The sequence below is a fragment of the Anopheles funestus genome, chromosome 2RL, assembly GCF_943734845.2.
Source record: "Anopheles funestus chromosome 2RL, idAnoFuneDA-416_04, whole genome shotgun sequence".
NCBI lineage: Eukaryota > Metazoa > Arthropoda > Insecta > Diptera > Culicidae > Anopheles > Anopheles funestus.
Genome location: NC_064598.1, coordinates 72,963,066 through 72,980,344, shown reverse-complemented (window position 1 = coordinate 72,980,344; position 17,279 = coordinate 72,963,066). Strand labels below are relative to the sequence as shown.

The 17,279-nt window shown below is 40.6% G+C and overlaps 2 protein-coding genes across 3 annotated transcripts; both read left to right on the top strand.

Moving 5' to 3' along the window:
• Window positions 1-5,818: 5,818 nt before the first annotated feature.
• LOC125774956 (ionotropic receptor 75a) lies at window positions 5,819-10,005 on the top strand. Its single transcript, XM_049445331.1, has 7 exons — window positions 5,819-7,483; window positions 7,557-7,690; window positions 7,760-7,930; window positions 8,009-8,453; window positions 8,593-8,799; window positions 8,881-8,966; window positions 9,062-10,005. The coding sequence occupies exons 1-7, from the start codon at window positions 7,178-7,180 to the stop codon at window positions 9,261-9,263; spliced, it is 1,551 nt and encodes a 516-aa protein (XP_049301288.1). The 5' UTR covers window positions 5,819-7,177; the 3' UTR covers window positions 9,264-10,005.
• Window positions 10,006-11,359: 1,354 nt separating this feature from the next.
• Window positions 11,360-12,975, top strand: LOC125760619 (uncharacterized). Of its 2 annotated transcripts, XM_049420915.1 has the most exons (4): window positions 11,360-11,593; window positions 11,698-11,780; window positions 11,865-12,004; window positions 12,062-12,975. In XM_049420915.1, exons 2-4 carry the CDS (start codon window positions 11,698-11,700, stop codon window positions 12,142-12,144), a joined length of 306 nt encoding a protein of 101 aa, XP_049276872.1. In that variant the 5' UTR covers window positions 11,360-11,593; the 3' UTR covers window positions 12,145-12,975. The 2 variants fall into 2 exon arrangements, with proteins under 2 accessions (XP_049276872.1, XP_049276871.1); XM_049420914.1 differs by having other exon boundaries at window positions 11,360-11,780.
• Window positions 12,976-17,279: the final 4,304 nt, after the last annotated feature.

Below are 17,279 nucleotides of genomic sequence, written 5' to 3'. Positions count from 1 at the left end.
GCCTATAGAGTTAAGTGATAGCGTCGTTTTCCCAAAATCAACTCATTTTAATTTATAATTTTCACATTTAATATTCTATTTATCTATAAAAATCCTGTTTTTTGTGATGCGTATACAAACTTGGATAATTTGTACCGTTATTGAAATTGTATTTAATTAAACTCTAAATAAAAAAAACATGTTAAAACTGGTTGCCTTCTTGAAAACCTTTTATAGCCAATATTATAAAAAAGAAAACTCGCTCAAAATTTCGTTCAATCATGATTTCACATAAAAACGAATGATTTAATGGTACGGTTGCACAACATTGTTTCTAAGTGTATGTAAATCTGCTCACTAATTCATATTATTTGATGTCACTCGCGATCAGCATGCACGGCAGCACTTTCTGGCCATCTTTAGCATGCCCTGTATAATATATGAAAATAAATTATACAGAAAGTGTCAGACCATCTGATGGTACTCGGTATTCATTTTCTCTTTTTGCTTTCCCATCCCATCCCTTATCAGGGGAAGTTATGTTTCTCCCTTCAACGCGGAACGGTTTACAATTTCCGTTCGCTCACATTATCGTTGCGCTTGCCAGACAATCAGGTTAACACCCGTGGTCGCTTCCTTTAAGCCTAGACGAGCTGATCGACGAGCAATCCTGTAGCATAAAATATCTAAAACATGTCCATCGGTACCGGGCGGTACGGGAGGGATATGATGATAAACTCACTACCGTTCATCGGCTTGCCGGTCTAGTGCGGTGCTGAAATCGCATCTACCACCAAGCTTACCGATCGATATACCCCGGCCAGGATGCGTTCCCTCCGAGCGTCCCTATCGTCCCCACGATAAACATCAATTCTCAAACGCACCGATCGTTTATCTCCGCATGATGTTTATTCATAATCAATTAATTCAATCAGTGCGCAGGCGCAACTATTCACGGTAGACAGCCGAAGTTATTATGTTTAGGAATGGTTTTGCCGGAGGAACGGGTTGCACAGATGGATTACTTTTCTGCTTTCCCAGTTCGCTGGCGACTGACTATGGGTTTTCTGACTTCGTCCGTTTGCGGGTTTCACTTTAGCTACGCTGGCTCTATTCTCCCTAGAGGCAAATTCTTTAGAAAATTCGCCAACAGCCTCATCGTGACCATTCCGCTAAGCGCTGGCTGAATGATGATGATGATGCGCGATGGAACTGTGCTTCACCATCAATCGATCGGGCAAAAAAAACGGTAACACTTTACCAGCTAGTGATGATGCCTGTTTGCTAGACTTGGATGCCATAGCGTAAAGAAAAGAAAAAAAAAACACAGACACACACACACACAGAAACCCGAGACACCAAACGGCGTTGGTGGTGAGGACTTCATCGAACGACAGACGACGATCGGTCGGTCTCCACGGAATAAGTGATTAGTGTTGCACAATTGTGCACGGTCGGTTGTCATTTCGGTTGACGGTGGCGGCAATGCAAGGCGTTTTTTTTCTTCTGCCATCTCCTGCAACATAACCCGTCCATCCTTTCATGCGCTTTGCTTTGCTTTTCTTCTGGCGCGCGGTAAGCGCAGGGCTAACACATCACAGACCATGGCAGCACCCACCATCGTCCTGCTGATCGAATTGGATACGGTGTGTTTCTCTTGGCGAGTGTTTTTTTTCTGTCCCACCACGGCCCGACAAAATGAAGGTTGCAAGGCACGAAGAAGTTCGTACATCATCACCAGCGTGCCCAGTCGGCTGGGGTAGCCTGTGAAGGTGTAATTCTCCGTTTATTGTCACAATTATAATTTATGATAAAAAAAAGTTATAGCTTTTAATATTACAGTACTCGCCAAACGGAGCCATCCAGGAGCGACGATCGACGGCGCATGAGAGCCTCCACAAACAGCGATGATGATCGTTCACCGGTCGGTGACAAACAGGCGGGGGAAGTGTTTGGACCGTTGGGTTGGAGCTTTTATTTTTCCTCCACTTTCGTGATGAGATGTATTGCTGCATGATAGTTTTTTTTTTTCTTTCCTTTTCATCGTTTTGCCTTCGTTCTCTCTTTCTGGCAAGAAATTCTTCCATCGGTCGCAGTGCGGTGCTCCTTTGCGGGTGTCGCTTCGCTTTGCAGTTTAATAACTCACCCACCGTTCAATTGACCTATCATGATGTACCCAGTACCCCGACCGTCAACACGGGGTTCGGGTTTTTGCATCGCTTTGCTTTCGTTTCCATCGTTTTTTTTGTGTCGCACTGTCTATCCTTCGAATGATAACATTAATGCTGCGTAAAATGATTGATTGCAATGATAAATTAAACATCGCCCGGCTCAGACAAACTATGCGAGATTGATAGAGTAGTCGATGTAACCGTAAGCAAATTGTTCATCCATCCATGGTGTCGTCGTCTAGTAATCCGGTGTGTCTTCTGTTTTTTTTTTGCCAGCTAGACCGAACCAGGTGCATTTGCCTAGGGCTGCACCGGAAATCGAGTCGAGGCTGCCCGAGGCAAACGCGAACTAGACTAATGTGTCCGTATGGTTGGGTACAGCTTGTGCTCGCCATTTTGTCCGATAATCGATTGATGTTTCGTTCGCTTTATCGTGAACGAATTGAGCTAAAGCGTGCCATTAATAACTTTTGAATGCATTTTTATTTAATCTTACGGTAACTTTGTTAATTAAATACCATTCACTTTGCCTTCATTCTAACAAACATATCGGTGCTGTTTCTGACGAACGATTGTTCAGGAACAATTGTTCGTTGTGTAAAATCGTTCATGAATGAACTGATTACCCCTCGTTTCAATTCATTTTAATTCATTATAAGTTCATTTCAGGAGTCATTAGTTCATTTTAGTCATTCACAAAAGCCAACCCAAACCACCCACATTCATTTTTCCCGTGTTTCCTTTGCAGCAATGGTAGCCTGATGGTTTTCAAAATACAAACTGTTCTACTAGAACAAAAACGATGGCATTATTTAAAGTGTACTTTTCGATAGATTTCATTTACCATGTAACGTCTACAGTTACTCGTTGAGCAACTGCAACGAATCGAACGATCGTTCGTAGGTGTAGTTTTCTTTGCGGAAATGCGGTACGTAGCTCGTGTTCCTTTTAAATTGAAGCCTTTAATGTTATTCTATAGTTTTTATGTATATTTCTTTTTGTTTTTCAAATATCATTTTAAAATACATTTTTATATGTACATGAAAAGTTTTGTGAATAATATAAAACCGTAAGGATTTATTTTAATCATTCGGACCAGACGGTGAAAAAAATCGAGATAAACCAAACCTGTTTAACATCTCAAGCATCTTCTTAGTTTGCGTACCGCTAAATCCGCACCACGTACACGTGCTATTAAAAAATATCAGATCCCGAGATTAGTAAGGATTTTTATCCAGCGAAAAACTATGATAGCGTAAGGTTAAAAATTTGAAAAAATCATTCAAAAATTACTTTTTTTATTCTCTCCAATTTTGTTGAACACCACTTTTATCTACCTCTTCAACTTTTTCGGCTACTCTCAAAAAACTAGGTGTTGCAGACTGTACGAATAACATAAACCGTCACATTGACGAAAATTTGAAAATGTGATATACATATCACAGTCGTCGATGATACGATGGTAGATTCACTAGAAACTATCGTTTGTGAACAATCGTTCGTCAGAAACAGCACCATCGTGTTTGCTGTATAAGCAATTGTTCAACTTTTTTTTGCCGCACGCAAGTAATGCTTTATTAAGCCTTATTTTTATTATTAGGGTGTTATTTTTATGTAAATTATTTTGCCTTATTCCGGACATGCTCGATTATGATTGTGTTTTCATTTTGAAAATAATATTACACAGTTATTATTGAAAGTATTGTCTATCAAAAACCTAACAAATTATGAATTCCAAACCAAATCAATTTATGGTTTTTTAAACCTATGAACGATTAGAGCAAAAATAATATTTTTTCGTGTTGTGCTTAATGAATCTTTTGAAAAAAAGTCATTTATAATCTTCAGTGAAGAGTCATTCAAATCATGAGCCAACTCCCAAAATATTAATCAATTTTCATGGATTCAAATGAATCGTCAAAAGCTTTGTGAGTCCTTAATTATTCGCTGCCAACAAGCATAAATTAATAGGGGTGTACCGGGGATGGCTTATTCCACCGGCGGCTGTATCGGGCATCGATCTGTCCTAAAACTCTAAGGATTCATAATTCAAAGAGGATTCATGAATCTTCAGAATAGACATTCAAAGTCATTCATTCAGTTCAAAGTTTCGTTCAAATTCACCCATTTTGTCTTCTTAAAGGAAGCATATTCTAGGAAGAAATTGCTCTCGATTCAGATCGAAACAACTTACGTTTTGAGCGTTCTACCGAAGCTGAACTATGAAATGAGCTAGGTAGAATATGAGTTTTTCATTCAATGTTCGCTTCAAATGAATAAGCTGAGTTTGGTACTGTTCGCGACTGATGATAAAACTACTCAGAAGCAGTTCGTAATAGACGATCCCCGTTTGATCCCACCAAATCCAAAATATGACTTTCGGTAAGTGTATATTTTGCTTTGATCCCTTTTGCTAAAAAAATAAAAAGTGTATCAGTAATATGTGACCGATCAAAGCATAAGAACATCCTTTATCGGCTTCATGAAAAGGACAATTTCCGTCTAAAGTGAATGTATGCCCTTGCTTGGTACAATTCTCCGTCTCCCTAGAGTTCAATCCATCTGCTGCATGATGGCACGTGCAGAAAAGAATGATACGTATGCGCCATCCAACCAACGTCGTTCCCGGTGGCACTTGACACAAATACTTTAGCACAAATGGAACGGTATTATAGCTCGTAAAGGAATGTACGACGTTTGGAAGCTGTCGTACCACCCGCATGGCCGTGACGACCCGTGTGGTAGTTTCGCAATGCTGCTGCTGCTGCTGCTTTGCCACCGAAACCCTTGTTCCACTCTCTGTTTCCTTTAATTTCATTCGGCGTGTAGATTAGACCCGACGCAGGGTCCCGCTTTCCGGAACGATGCCTTTCCCAGACACAATGCCAGCTATTTTCCCCGGCCCAGTGCACCCGTGCGAACTGGGAAAATCACTCTCCCATAACCGTATTGAGAATGCGTCTGTGGCTTCTCATTTACACTAAATCGTCTGGCCGTGCCCTACAATTCGACGGCTCTTTTGCCATCGTTACGCTACACGGTCCAGCGTGATGTCCACCGCTGGTTTTGATGCTGATATAGGGCTCCGGGTGGGATTGTTCTTAGCGTGGTCTGTAATTTAACTTAGAAGATTTTTTACTGCTAGCATATTGTTTTTTTTTATTAATTCGTGGGATTCAGACTACAGGTTGAAGAAAAAAAACAAAAAGAAAGTAACGTTTTGTGAGTGCTTAATGATTTGCCACAACATTATAAAGCATTCGTTTGATTGTTTTTCCGTTTTTTTTAAATAAAAATAAGACACCAATTATAAACAATACCTTTGCACCAGCAATGCAAATTTCTGCTTATAAATGTTCGTACCTAGTTCTTACATCACATTACATTTGCATTTTTAATAGTGATCCACATACGGCAATGTTGCACCTCAACGTTCTTATGCGGTTATCTTTTTCCCTCCCAGTCCCTGGGTCTATCTTACTACCATGTCAATCTTTTGCATATAATTATGTATAATGTCACATGGAAAAATGGTCCACAGCAGGCAAGCGTGGCATGTAGGTTTTTGCGTAAACTTCATCCCAGCATCAACCAAGCGATGAAACCAGCTAAGAGCGTTCGGTGTCCGGTGTTGACGTTCGGGGTTTCCAACACGTCCGCTTCTGGTTTCTCAAGGTGACTAGGGGTGTAAAATTGATCGAACGTCTCTTTATCTCTCCTTCTCTCTCTCTTTTTGTCTTCCTTTCCTTCGAAACAAGTTGACAAAGCCTGGCGTCAATGACATGAAGACTAGGTTTGAATGAAAACAAAGGATGTATAATAAAAATTATAATTTTATTATATTCACCACAAGGTGCATCCGCTAGCGTGCAAACTGCACATGTGCTTGTGGTTTTACGAACGGGGAGTCCAAAAAGGGATGGAACGAAACAGGAGGAAAGTTGGTTGGAAATGGTCAAGGTTGATGGGAGCAAATTTGAACGGCATATGTCGCTGTGTACGCGTGCGAAATGGTGCCGTGGTGCTCCAGATCCGGTCCACCCGATTAACTCTATAAGCGAAGCAATTTTAGACGAGAGGGACACATCAAGAAAAAGAGGGCAAAAAAAATCTGAAACATGTGACGAAGGAAGATCACAATTTCTTACCAGGGCTAGCTATCGATTACCTACATTGACCGGAAGGTCACGAGACGTTGTTGTTCCTTTTCGCTGCCGTATTGTGAATGGCACAATAGCGTGAAAGGCTATTTCATCACTCGCGTGTACTATCATTATCCCATCTACAGCTGCATCTGTGGACGAAATGTGACGAGATGGTAAAGAGAGACTGGTTTTTGGACGGCCAGAGTGACTGAAGGGAAAAGTAGATATTGAGAGTTGGTAATATTTCAGAACTTGATATCAAACAGTCAGAACTGTCACAAGAATTTGTAAAACCCAGCCCGAAAGAATTCTCCGGCTTGGTTAAATAAAATATTATGTATGTTTATGCTGTCAATCATCAATCGCTGGTAATCAAAAGGGACATTTGCTGACATATAGCACACGGCATGGAGCTCCAACAGGAGACCAGTTTGTGTCGTCTATCCAGTGACTTCAAGCAAATATGCGTCCTATCGCTTTAATAGTAGCAACTTGTTTAGCGATATTTGTGATAGCTGCAAACCCAACCAATAGAGACCATTTTGTAGTAGATTTTCTAACACTAAAACACTGCAAACATGGCATCATTTTTGACTGCTTCTCAAGCCACGGTTCAACACTTGATCATGCAGCATACGTCTTAAAGGCCGCAAATACAAGAAGCATATCGATTCGCTTCATCGACATAAGCTCGGACAACCGGCAGCACAATGTAACTACGATATTCACACCTCGGCAGTACGCAAAGCTGTGCACCGTGCTTGACTTCACATGCCCGGGAGCACCGCATCTTCTGGAGCAGGTAAGATGCGGGACAATCGCAAAAGGTAATCTTCTCACCTGCCGATGGGTTTATCTTTGTAGGTCTCGAAGCATCGCTATATGAACAACACCATCAGCTGGCTGCTGCTATCCAGGAATACAACCGGAACGGTGCTACAACGAACACTTTGGAACACGTCCGGAATTCAAATGAACTCGGATCTGATTACGGCCGTTGAAACGGCCGACCAGGGGGTGTATAATGTGTTCGATATCTACTCGAAAGGGCGCCATCTTTGCAAAGATATCTATCAAACTTTGCTGGGAAGGTGGAGCAATGAAAGTGGCATACGGTTGACGGCGAACCATAACCCGTACCGGATTCGGCAAAATTTCAACTTTCTGAAACTTCGTGGAGTTACCGTGGTTTGTAATGATGTTGTTTTTTTTTGCGATATTGAAGTGATCGAGAGTGTTGAAATCTAATATATCTTGCTAGATCGATCAAGAAAATGTTACATCCGAGCAGGTCGATCGTTTACTGAGCGAACCGGGGCTTACCAAGGGAATAGTGGCTTTCGTTAAGTATCATTACGCGCTACTGGTTGTCTTGAGAGATTTCCATAACTTCACGTAAGTTCTATACTTAAGAGAGTTCTATTCTCTTGTGAAAAAACAATAAATTTGATTTCTCTCTGCTAGCATCAAATATCGTCCAACACGTGGCTGGGCCGGTCGGATACGTTCGGGCTACCGTTTGGGGCTGCTAGGGGTAGTGCAGCGTCACGAAACAGACGTCGCTGCGACGGGTATCATCATGCGATTGAGCCGTCAGCCGGAACTGGACTCGATCCACTACAGCTGGGCGTTTGAGTAGGGCGTTCGAGGATGCCAAAAACCAGAACCACGAGCCACACTTAAGCTAACTCAATCGACTCGTCTCTCTTGCAGAACTGGTTTCATCTACAAAATCACACCGGACATCGGGAGCAAATCGGAAGGAAACGGTTTCGTTGCTCCATTTTCGCCATCTGTTTGGGTTACCTTTCTGCTGCTGCTCGCACTGTCCGTGGTGGTGCTCAAGTATCTGGCCCAGCTGTCTGAGCGTTGCGCTTACCAACGCGAACGTACGCGGGCCACGATGGCGTACGTGCTGGACGTGATGTCGTGCGTCGCACAGCAAGGTGTGCCGAACGTTTCGCGCTTGGTACCGTCGCGAGTCGCCATCATAGTGCTGCTGGTCGCTAATTTGGTGCTGTACAACTACTACACCTCGACGGTGGTCAGTGGGCTGCTGAGTTCAAAGATGATTGGCCCGGAAAGTATCGCGCAAGTGATCGACAGTCCGCTGAAACTGTCCCTGACAGATACGGGCTATCATCGTATACTGCTCAGGGTGATCATACCAGTTCGCAAGATCATAAACAAAAGATTATGAATCTTGAATCCCATTGTAACTTGCGCCTGTAAGGACTAATGATTTGTTCGGGCTTTTTCTCTCTCTCTCTCTCTCTCTCTCTCTCTCTGTCATCCAGGAGCAAACGCTACCGTACAGTACACGGATGCATGAACGCAAAGCTTTACCGCCACGATCGCCGGATGATCTGCCGCTGTTTACAGATGTGGAACATGCGGTACCTTACCTCCGACGCGGCGGACACGTGCTGCACTGTGAACTGACAGAAGTTTATCCCACGATCGCCAATCAGTTCACCGCCAATGAAATATGCGAACTCCGAACGGTACCGGCCGATTTATCAACAAACGCATTTCGCTGATACGATTGATAACCGTTCTGTCTGTCTGTTTGATTCTCATCGTAGGTGGAAGGATTGTACAAGTACGATATACGTGTGATGGCATTCGTGCTGCCAAAACACAGCATGTACAGTGAGCTGTTTAAGATCACGTAAGCTAACAGTGTGTCGCATCTATTTTCCTTTTTTTTGTACATTTTAACTCATTACGTGCCCCTGTTTTTTCGACCGCTAAAACCTGCGAAAGCTTGATGCGAGCACAGGAAACGGGCATCGTAAAGCGGATTTATAGGATCCACAAAATAGCGAAGCCAATCTGCCAAGGAAGTGCAACGGTCTACTCGGTGGAGCTGACGGAGGTTTTGCTAGCGTTCATTATATTGGGAGGTTGTAAAAAAAAGGCCACGCAAAAACGCCGTTTGTGCAGCCCGGCGATGCTAATGGTTTAGATTTGTGACCTTGTTTTTTTTTTTTTTATTTCGTTTATTTTGCTTTCCTTCTTTTTGTTGCAGCCGGCATCGCACTATCGGGGTTAATTTATTTGGTGGAAAAACGGGAAAGCGTTCGGCGACGCGCAATCGGTCTTGGGAACCCGTTACAGCAAGAACGCTAACATGTTTTATCTTGATTGTTTGTTTTAGGTTTTGACAGTTTTTTTTTGTACAATATTATACCTTAAAATTAGCCCAGATGCACTAGCAACTAGTTCAAAGTTTAGCTGATGTCAACTCGATGTCAACTAGTAATAATGATTGACAGGTTGAAGCAATGATTGCACATTAATGATTGAGCTCGATGCGATGTCCGAGTTGTTTGTTTTAAGCAAAGGAGATTTGAACAATATTTTCATTCCACATCGGTTCGTCAAATAATAGGGAATAGTTAGCTCTTTATTGGAAAATGCTAATACTTATACCAGTTTTAGTATTTTGTTTCGATCCATGTCGAGCTTCTAATGTTGAAGTGCAAATGTTGAAAGACATTTTATTATATCGCCATGCTAAACGTGTGTTAGTATTAAGTTGTAATGAAGGTATGTTGCTTTAGTGATGCATAATATTAATAGAAAATTAATAATATACCCACTTATTTGTTTCAGAACTTTCTTTGCTTACAAAGGAATTAATCTACAATGGTGTATACGTGCAATCTAGACGACACGCTTCAAATGAATCTTTTGTTACGGTCTCTTTACCGAAATCAGAAGAATCAGTTATAATAATAGTTGATGTTAACTGCCCAGGTTTTCAAAATTTTCTTGAAAAGGTAAATAAGAAAAAATGAAAAGGAAAATTTACAAACTAATTAAATTAAATATTCATCTTCCATTACAGGATTCAACCGAGGATCTTTTCGATGGATCTCGTACATGGATTTTTCGGGAAAATGAATATAAATTGCAAAATCTTATCGTGGAAAGGAAAAATCCTTTTTGTTTGCGACTCGATTCAGACGTGCTGTGGATCCAGAAAGCTAGAAATGATTCATTATACCATCTTATAGATATGTATGGAAACAGTAACAAAGTTTGTGAATCGTTCCACACGGCTACCATTGGACATTGGAGCCGGGAGTCAGGACTGCACATAATTGATGGATTCAGCAGAGTGAAACTCAGGACAAATTTTCACCAACTTGTACTCCGTGGTTTATTATTGGTAGGTAAAGTGCCATTCCCGACAAGTGAATGTTCACTAATTATTTTGTTTTTTTTTCAGCATTCTACACCGACAAATAATTTAGTGACAACAAAATTAAATGAAACTAACACACATCGAATGCTTGGACATGAAAAGTTCCATTTTGCGGTATTGAGTTATTTACAACAAGTGCATAACTTTTCGTAAGTATTAATTGACGGGTAAAATTCTGTGATGGATTAAAACGCGTTTTATGTGTTTGCATTTTCAGAGTAAAATATGAACAATCGAATGAGGAACTTATGAAGATTATCTCGAACGTTGATGTCATTGGTTCGGGTGTATTTCAAAGCTTACAGCATAAACCGTTAAACGTCCAAATATTGCTACAATCTTGGATTTATAAGTAAGTAAATGCAATTTCTTTTAAATTACCTCAAATCAACTTTATTGTATCTGGTCAGGTTGGGTTTCATTTTTCGTCTCACACCCGAGCTTAATGGAGCGACACAGGAATATAGCTACTTTTCACCATTTACCAAAACAACGTGGTACAGTGCTGCTTCAATATTTGCTCTAGTGTTCGTAGTTTTGCAATGCATGACCATTTTCCACAAGGACCTTTCATCTTACGCTTCGAATCATTACCTGATCGACATGATCGGTTCGGTTGCTCAGCAAGGGACAACACAAACATCGCCGAAACTATCAGTACGAATAGTGCTTTTGGCGGTGTTAATAATGAATTTCCTATTCTACAATTACTATTCGGCGTCCATCGTCGGTGAGTTGCTCAGCAGCTCGAATCAGGGCCCGAAAACCTTCGATCAGTTAGCCGAAGCTCCACTCTCAGTGGTGTACAATGATGATTCTTATAATCGTGCACTGGATGTGGTAGGTTTTTACTGTATTTAACATTTTTGCCATTTAATTAACGAATTCCTTTTTGTTAGAACTTTGATCACTCGTACACTACTACCACAACGGAGGGAGTGAGTTCCGGTCGGATTTACAAAGATATTCCTGAAGCAGTTCGACTCCTGAAACAGGGCGGTTATGCTTTCCATTGTGAATTGACTGAGGCATTTCAGGAGATAGCTGACCATTTTGATACAAGAGAGATTTGCGAATTACGCACGGTAAGTATGGCTCTAAATCTTATATCTTTATCATTTTTTTAAATTATTTTTTCTTGTTTTATTTCATACTTTCGATACAACTACGCATGGTCGAAATTACTAAGATGGAAGGACTGTACAGTGAGCTTCGTTTGATGAGCTTCGTATTACCGAAGAAAAGCATGTACACGGAGCAGTTCAAATTAACGTGAGAATATGTACCCCCATTTTGGTCCTATTTTTCTTATCGCGCATTAAGATCTCTTCTATTTTGTTATCTTAAATTAAACAGTCTTACTAGAGCAACAGAGTTGGGAATAATAAGACGGCTGTTGAAAACGTACAACTACGATATGCCATCGTGTCAGGAAGGATCTTTAGTACATCCAGTTGTTTTAAGAGGTGTCGTAATGCCATTCATGGTACTTGCTGGTAAGGTAACATAATCTACTCATTTAGACAATTTAATGATTTACTCCAAATTTACAGGAGGGTTTGCTAGTTCGTTTGTGATACTCTTACTGGAAAAGATCACACACTCATATGCAAAAAAGAATAGACGTTTGTTATAAATTAGCAAGAATTTGATGTAAAGTATGCACTTAGTTCATTATCACATCACTACGAGCGGGAGATTTTCCACCCATGACACTAAACCACTTCAACTGATGTGTAATCGAGGCCCCAAAAACCAGTTGCTGTGTGTTAAATCCGTTCCGCATTTAAAACTAGTTCAAAGTCTGCAATCGTAAAAACTAGGCCCAATCACACACTATCATTGTACTCTCGATCCGGCACGGTTCACTTTGTGCATCGGGAAGCAGATGACCATCCAGACCTCGTCTGGATCCACATCATCATGGATTGGCTGGAACGGGCCCAGGGTGCATTAAACGGTGGTGGCATCCGTCCGTTTGCTAATTTCGTTGCTTTCCTCCTGACACGACACATACACCAAAGGACAATAAAATCTGTCAGCTAACGGTTCTGGCGACCAGCTGGTAGCCGTCATCACGCTCCCACCACACGTTACGTTTACAAACGATCGACCGGACGCAACCCTCGCGAGTAACACTCGCGCAAATATCACGTTGGTTGTTAGCAAATATCACACGCGTTCGAGAGAAACACGTTACCATGTCGTAAAAAATATATAAAATCGTTGCCGGCATACAAGCTTGTACGAGACACAAAATATGTTTAAAAACGTTTAGATGATATGTTAAATGGTTACGCGCGCAGCACGTTAATGGCGACTTTCACAGACTTTGCAATAGAAATGTTAAGTAAATTATTTGACTGGTCTGGTTGTTCAATAAAGTGTGTGTGCAATGAGCAATGCAAGGGGAGCCCTGTCAAGCACGGTCAATCAAAACACTTGCCAGCACTTCACCACCGCACCCGGACCACGATAATAGCCTCGTTGACCTGCGCACACTAGTACCCGGTGCATCCTGGGCGCAAAAGTGCGGGCGCTTGTACCACAATTGATCCACCTCCACGCGGCCATTACGATCCACAAAGCAGCAAAACCATCCTCACGCTTTTCTCTCGTTGCTCCCACGTCCCCACCTACGTAGCTGGATGCTGCTGCATTGGCTCATTAAAAATGCAATAACGCGTTGATGAGCAAAGTGCAGAAATGTTGACCAACCATGGCTTATAATTAGTCCACGAAGCACACGGATGCCAGCCGGATGCACCGTGGAAGTTAGGTTAAACTAGGCCCAACCCATTCCAACCCCATCGGCCCAGAATAATCGTCGTGACCGACCAAAGAACCCGTAGCCCATTTCTACCACCATATGTGCCATCTTCAATGTACCTCAAAGCGGCCTCTTGCCGTGCCGGGCGATGGCCACCGTTCGCTGATCGCTCGTAAAACTGTAGCTTAAAACTCACGCGAAACGATGCACGGATTGTGATGCGCCAGCGCACCATGAAACCGCTATCGATCAAAAGCTATAATGCGCGGAGGACAGTAATAATATAATTGTAATCATCAACCCCGTAATAAAAGAACCACGGTAAGTAAAACATAATAATAAAGCGAAGAGTTTAGGATCAGCTGTACGGCAGCGAGTGAGTTTCAACATTCAACGTGCGTTTTTGACTAGCAAATGATCGTGATATGTAACTCTCGACTGTTTCATTATCACCCGCCGCTAGTGATCGTTGGAATGCGAGTAATGATGGTACACTAGTTTTGGTAGAGCTTTTCTTTAGAGGTTGTAATTTTCTAATGATGGTAAAGTATCCTTAATTTTCATTCCAATTTTAGTAACAGAACCAAACATTATATTTTAATGTTGCCTTATATGAGCATAACAGGTGTTAAACATACCAAAGAGGTGAAAAAGTTAAAAAAAAACCCTTAAAGATCCGTGTGATCATAGAAACTTAAGAAAAAACATTCATTTGAAGATAGATTCATGTTATATGTTTAAAGGTGCGGAATAGATTTTAAAAATTGGAACTGATAATAGTACAATAGAGGGCGGGCCTTTGGTGTATGTGATAAACAGCACCGGTTTCACACGACAACACCGGGATTCGAATCCCAGCTGGACCGGAAGTCTAATAAGGCAGAAATGGTCGACATGACCTCAAGGGTCGTTAAGCCCAAAAGAGAGAGAGAGACAGAGAGAGAGAGAGAGAGAGAGAGAGAGAGACAGAGAGAGAGAGAGACAGAGAGAGAGACAGAGACTAGTACAATTGAATATAACTTTTGTGGACGAAATTTATGCTTTGTGATTTGGGAATTTTGGGACTATTTATAGGTTTCTTCATCCTTTTTCTTATCTTTAACGTAACGATGCTCTCATATCTGGTTTATAGTCTTATAAATAATGTTTATCACATCACCGAATAATCAGTTCTTGTTAAGAGGGAATAGTCCAGACGGGATTTGGTAGCGGTCCTATCATGTGAGAAATCCATATTGTTACCATAGCACTATTTAAAGGATTTTTTCCTCATAGTTAAGATCGACTTCCTATTGGTCTCAAAACATCAGTGTTGAAGCAGGAATTGTATAAAAACTTACCCAGTTCCAGTAACGCCTTTCAAAGAAGACCTCTTTCTAAAGCTGGAGAAAACAACTCGCGAGGATAATGTTCTAAAGGATTTTAGAAAGGCAGTGAAATACTCTGAAGGTATCTAAAATTACTAGCTAATGAAAACGTACCAATGTGCAACGAATCAAACTTCCAGTGGCCTTGTAATTCTCACACAAAAACTTTACCTCTACTTATGTTACGCACTGTGGATGATTACATTATGTCCAATGCTTGCCCATAGTGAGACCCATGTGACAATTGACAGCATAAAATTCTGTCAAAAAAGCTGGCAAAATTGACAGGATCGCATTTTGCATCGGATGGAATAAAAAGACGACTCACGACAGTGAGGCGAGCTACCGATTGATGAGTGAGTGGAGTGAGATCGTGAAAATGTGAGAAAGGAGGCAAATGAAAAAAAACAAGGTGAGTAGGAGAATTTTAAATAAAAATGTAACGGAAAAAATTGGTACTTCTTCTTGGTATTTTCTTTATCTTGATTTCTCCGGCAATTTTTCTATGTTATTTTATTATTCGCCATCTTTGTATGGTATCATCGTGTTTTCGTCGGCTGTGTGCTTCGGCTTTCTTCGGCAGCGCTGTACAATCCTTCGTAATTGCAGGTGGTTTGGGGGGTGGTAGCTGTAAGCAGAGAGAAGAACACATATATTTAATTTTTCTTTGGAAATGTTACTTACCTTTTCCGCCATTCGAACCCGTGACCGTGTGTTGGAGAACAATTCAGCGTTTGTATACGACTACTCGGGCGCGTTATTCGTAAGCAGTATTGAGCGGAATAAAAGCAGTAACGACGCGAATTACTTAATTCGCAATGGCGGAACATTTTTTGAATTAAATTTTTTGTTGATGATGACGATGATGATGATGATGATTACAAGAAGAATGTGGGTATTTTCCTGGGTTATTTAAAATTATTATTTTGTTTAAGTGCGTTTATGTATTTATGAGAATGTATGTGTGTTTATGTATGTGTATATGTGTGTGTATGTATATATATATATAAGTGTGTACAAGGAGTTTTAAATCTTCGAAAGATACCCGCTATGGGAGAAATGGGATTTCTATCCTTCAACGGAATCACCTTGCGGTGCAGGACGTGGAAAAGTAATGGGTTTGTGGGTGTTTCGTGCGTGTGTGTGCTTGCGTGCGTAGGTGTTATTTGCTGCTATTTTATTAATTTCCTTTTTTAATTTTAGTAAAAAGGAATTCAAGTCAACGGATCGCTAAGCGCCAACGAGGCTAAGAGGTTGCGGAAGTTTTGTCATTTATGCCTGATTTTTGCGATTAATTGGTCCCATGCCGAGATGGTAAAATGAAATGCGAATCAGAGGATGTGATGACACTGTTACGGCAAATTCTGATTAATCAGAACACAATGATAGAGGAATTACGTGAGCAAAGGGTGGAAAATTTTGGCGCTCAAGGGCAACCAAGAGAGAGGAAAGGAAACTATTTAAAAAAAAACCAGTGTCGTTTATGTACGTACAGCGGTTCAAAAGAATCCACCAGAAAGATTCAAAATATCAGGCATTAAAGAAGATTTTAAGGAGTTAGACCAAAAATTAACTATAGATATAGATTTTAATACGAAAAACAGAATGAACGATACAAGTGACTTGATCTTCTGCCCAGAGTTTTTTTGTATGCTGTAGCTGGAAAGAGGGTCCGTCCTCTAACCCAATGATTCCTTTAGCTGCATTTACAAACCTTTTAGGATTTTTCCGATCCGTAGGCATTAATTCTTTCACTCAGGCCACGGAAAAAGACTTGGAGGATTGTTTTAAATTAAAATTGCGCGATGGAAAAGATCGCCTTAATTAAAAAGCTAAAAGTGCTTCCCTATAGGTTTATAAATGTAGCTAAAAGAATTGGTGGTAAGAAAAAAAGAATAACGAATCATCACATTTCTACAATTTGCAAACAACTCTAGGGTAAGAAATAAATTCACCTGCCTCGTGTGTTCTGTTTTCTATTCATGGCTTTTGCCAAGTTTTCATTCAACACTCAAGTAGAGTTAAGGTTGATCAGTTTCTTTATTTCCATTATTGTTTTTGTTGTTGTTATTGTAATGTAATAAGTTCTAGTTAGTTTTAATTAATGTATTAAATCAGAATACCGGTTTATAAGCACCATACAATACTGTAAATAAATCATATAAACTAGGTTAAAACTAAAATTTAACATTGAGAAAGAGTATTTAATTCTGCATCTGGATTACCGGATTGCCTACCTTATACCGGGTCTACTCGGTTGCTTACAATCTATATATAAATTATTTAACCTATTATCATCTTTCTTTTCTGTTTTAACATATCGTTCTGTTTTAACATAATCTGTTAAAGTATGTACCAAAGGAGTAAAATACAATTTGGATTAGCACTGTCTTAATTGCAATCATTTTATATTTCATGTTATGTATAACTACAGTTCTAAGTGAAGTGGAAATGTCCTTTTCATATCCTACAAATTTTAAACCTATATCTGATGTAGAGGGAGTTGCAAAGCTTGAACGCCTCTTATCAAAGGATACCCGTTAATGGGCCAAAGCTGCGTAAATCTTCCTATACATGAATTAAAACGTTAGTGACTAGATGATTGCCGCTATAAACTACACTATAATCCTCGAC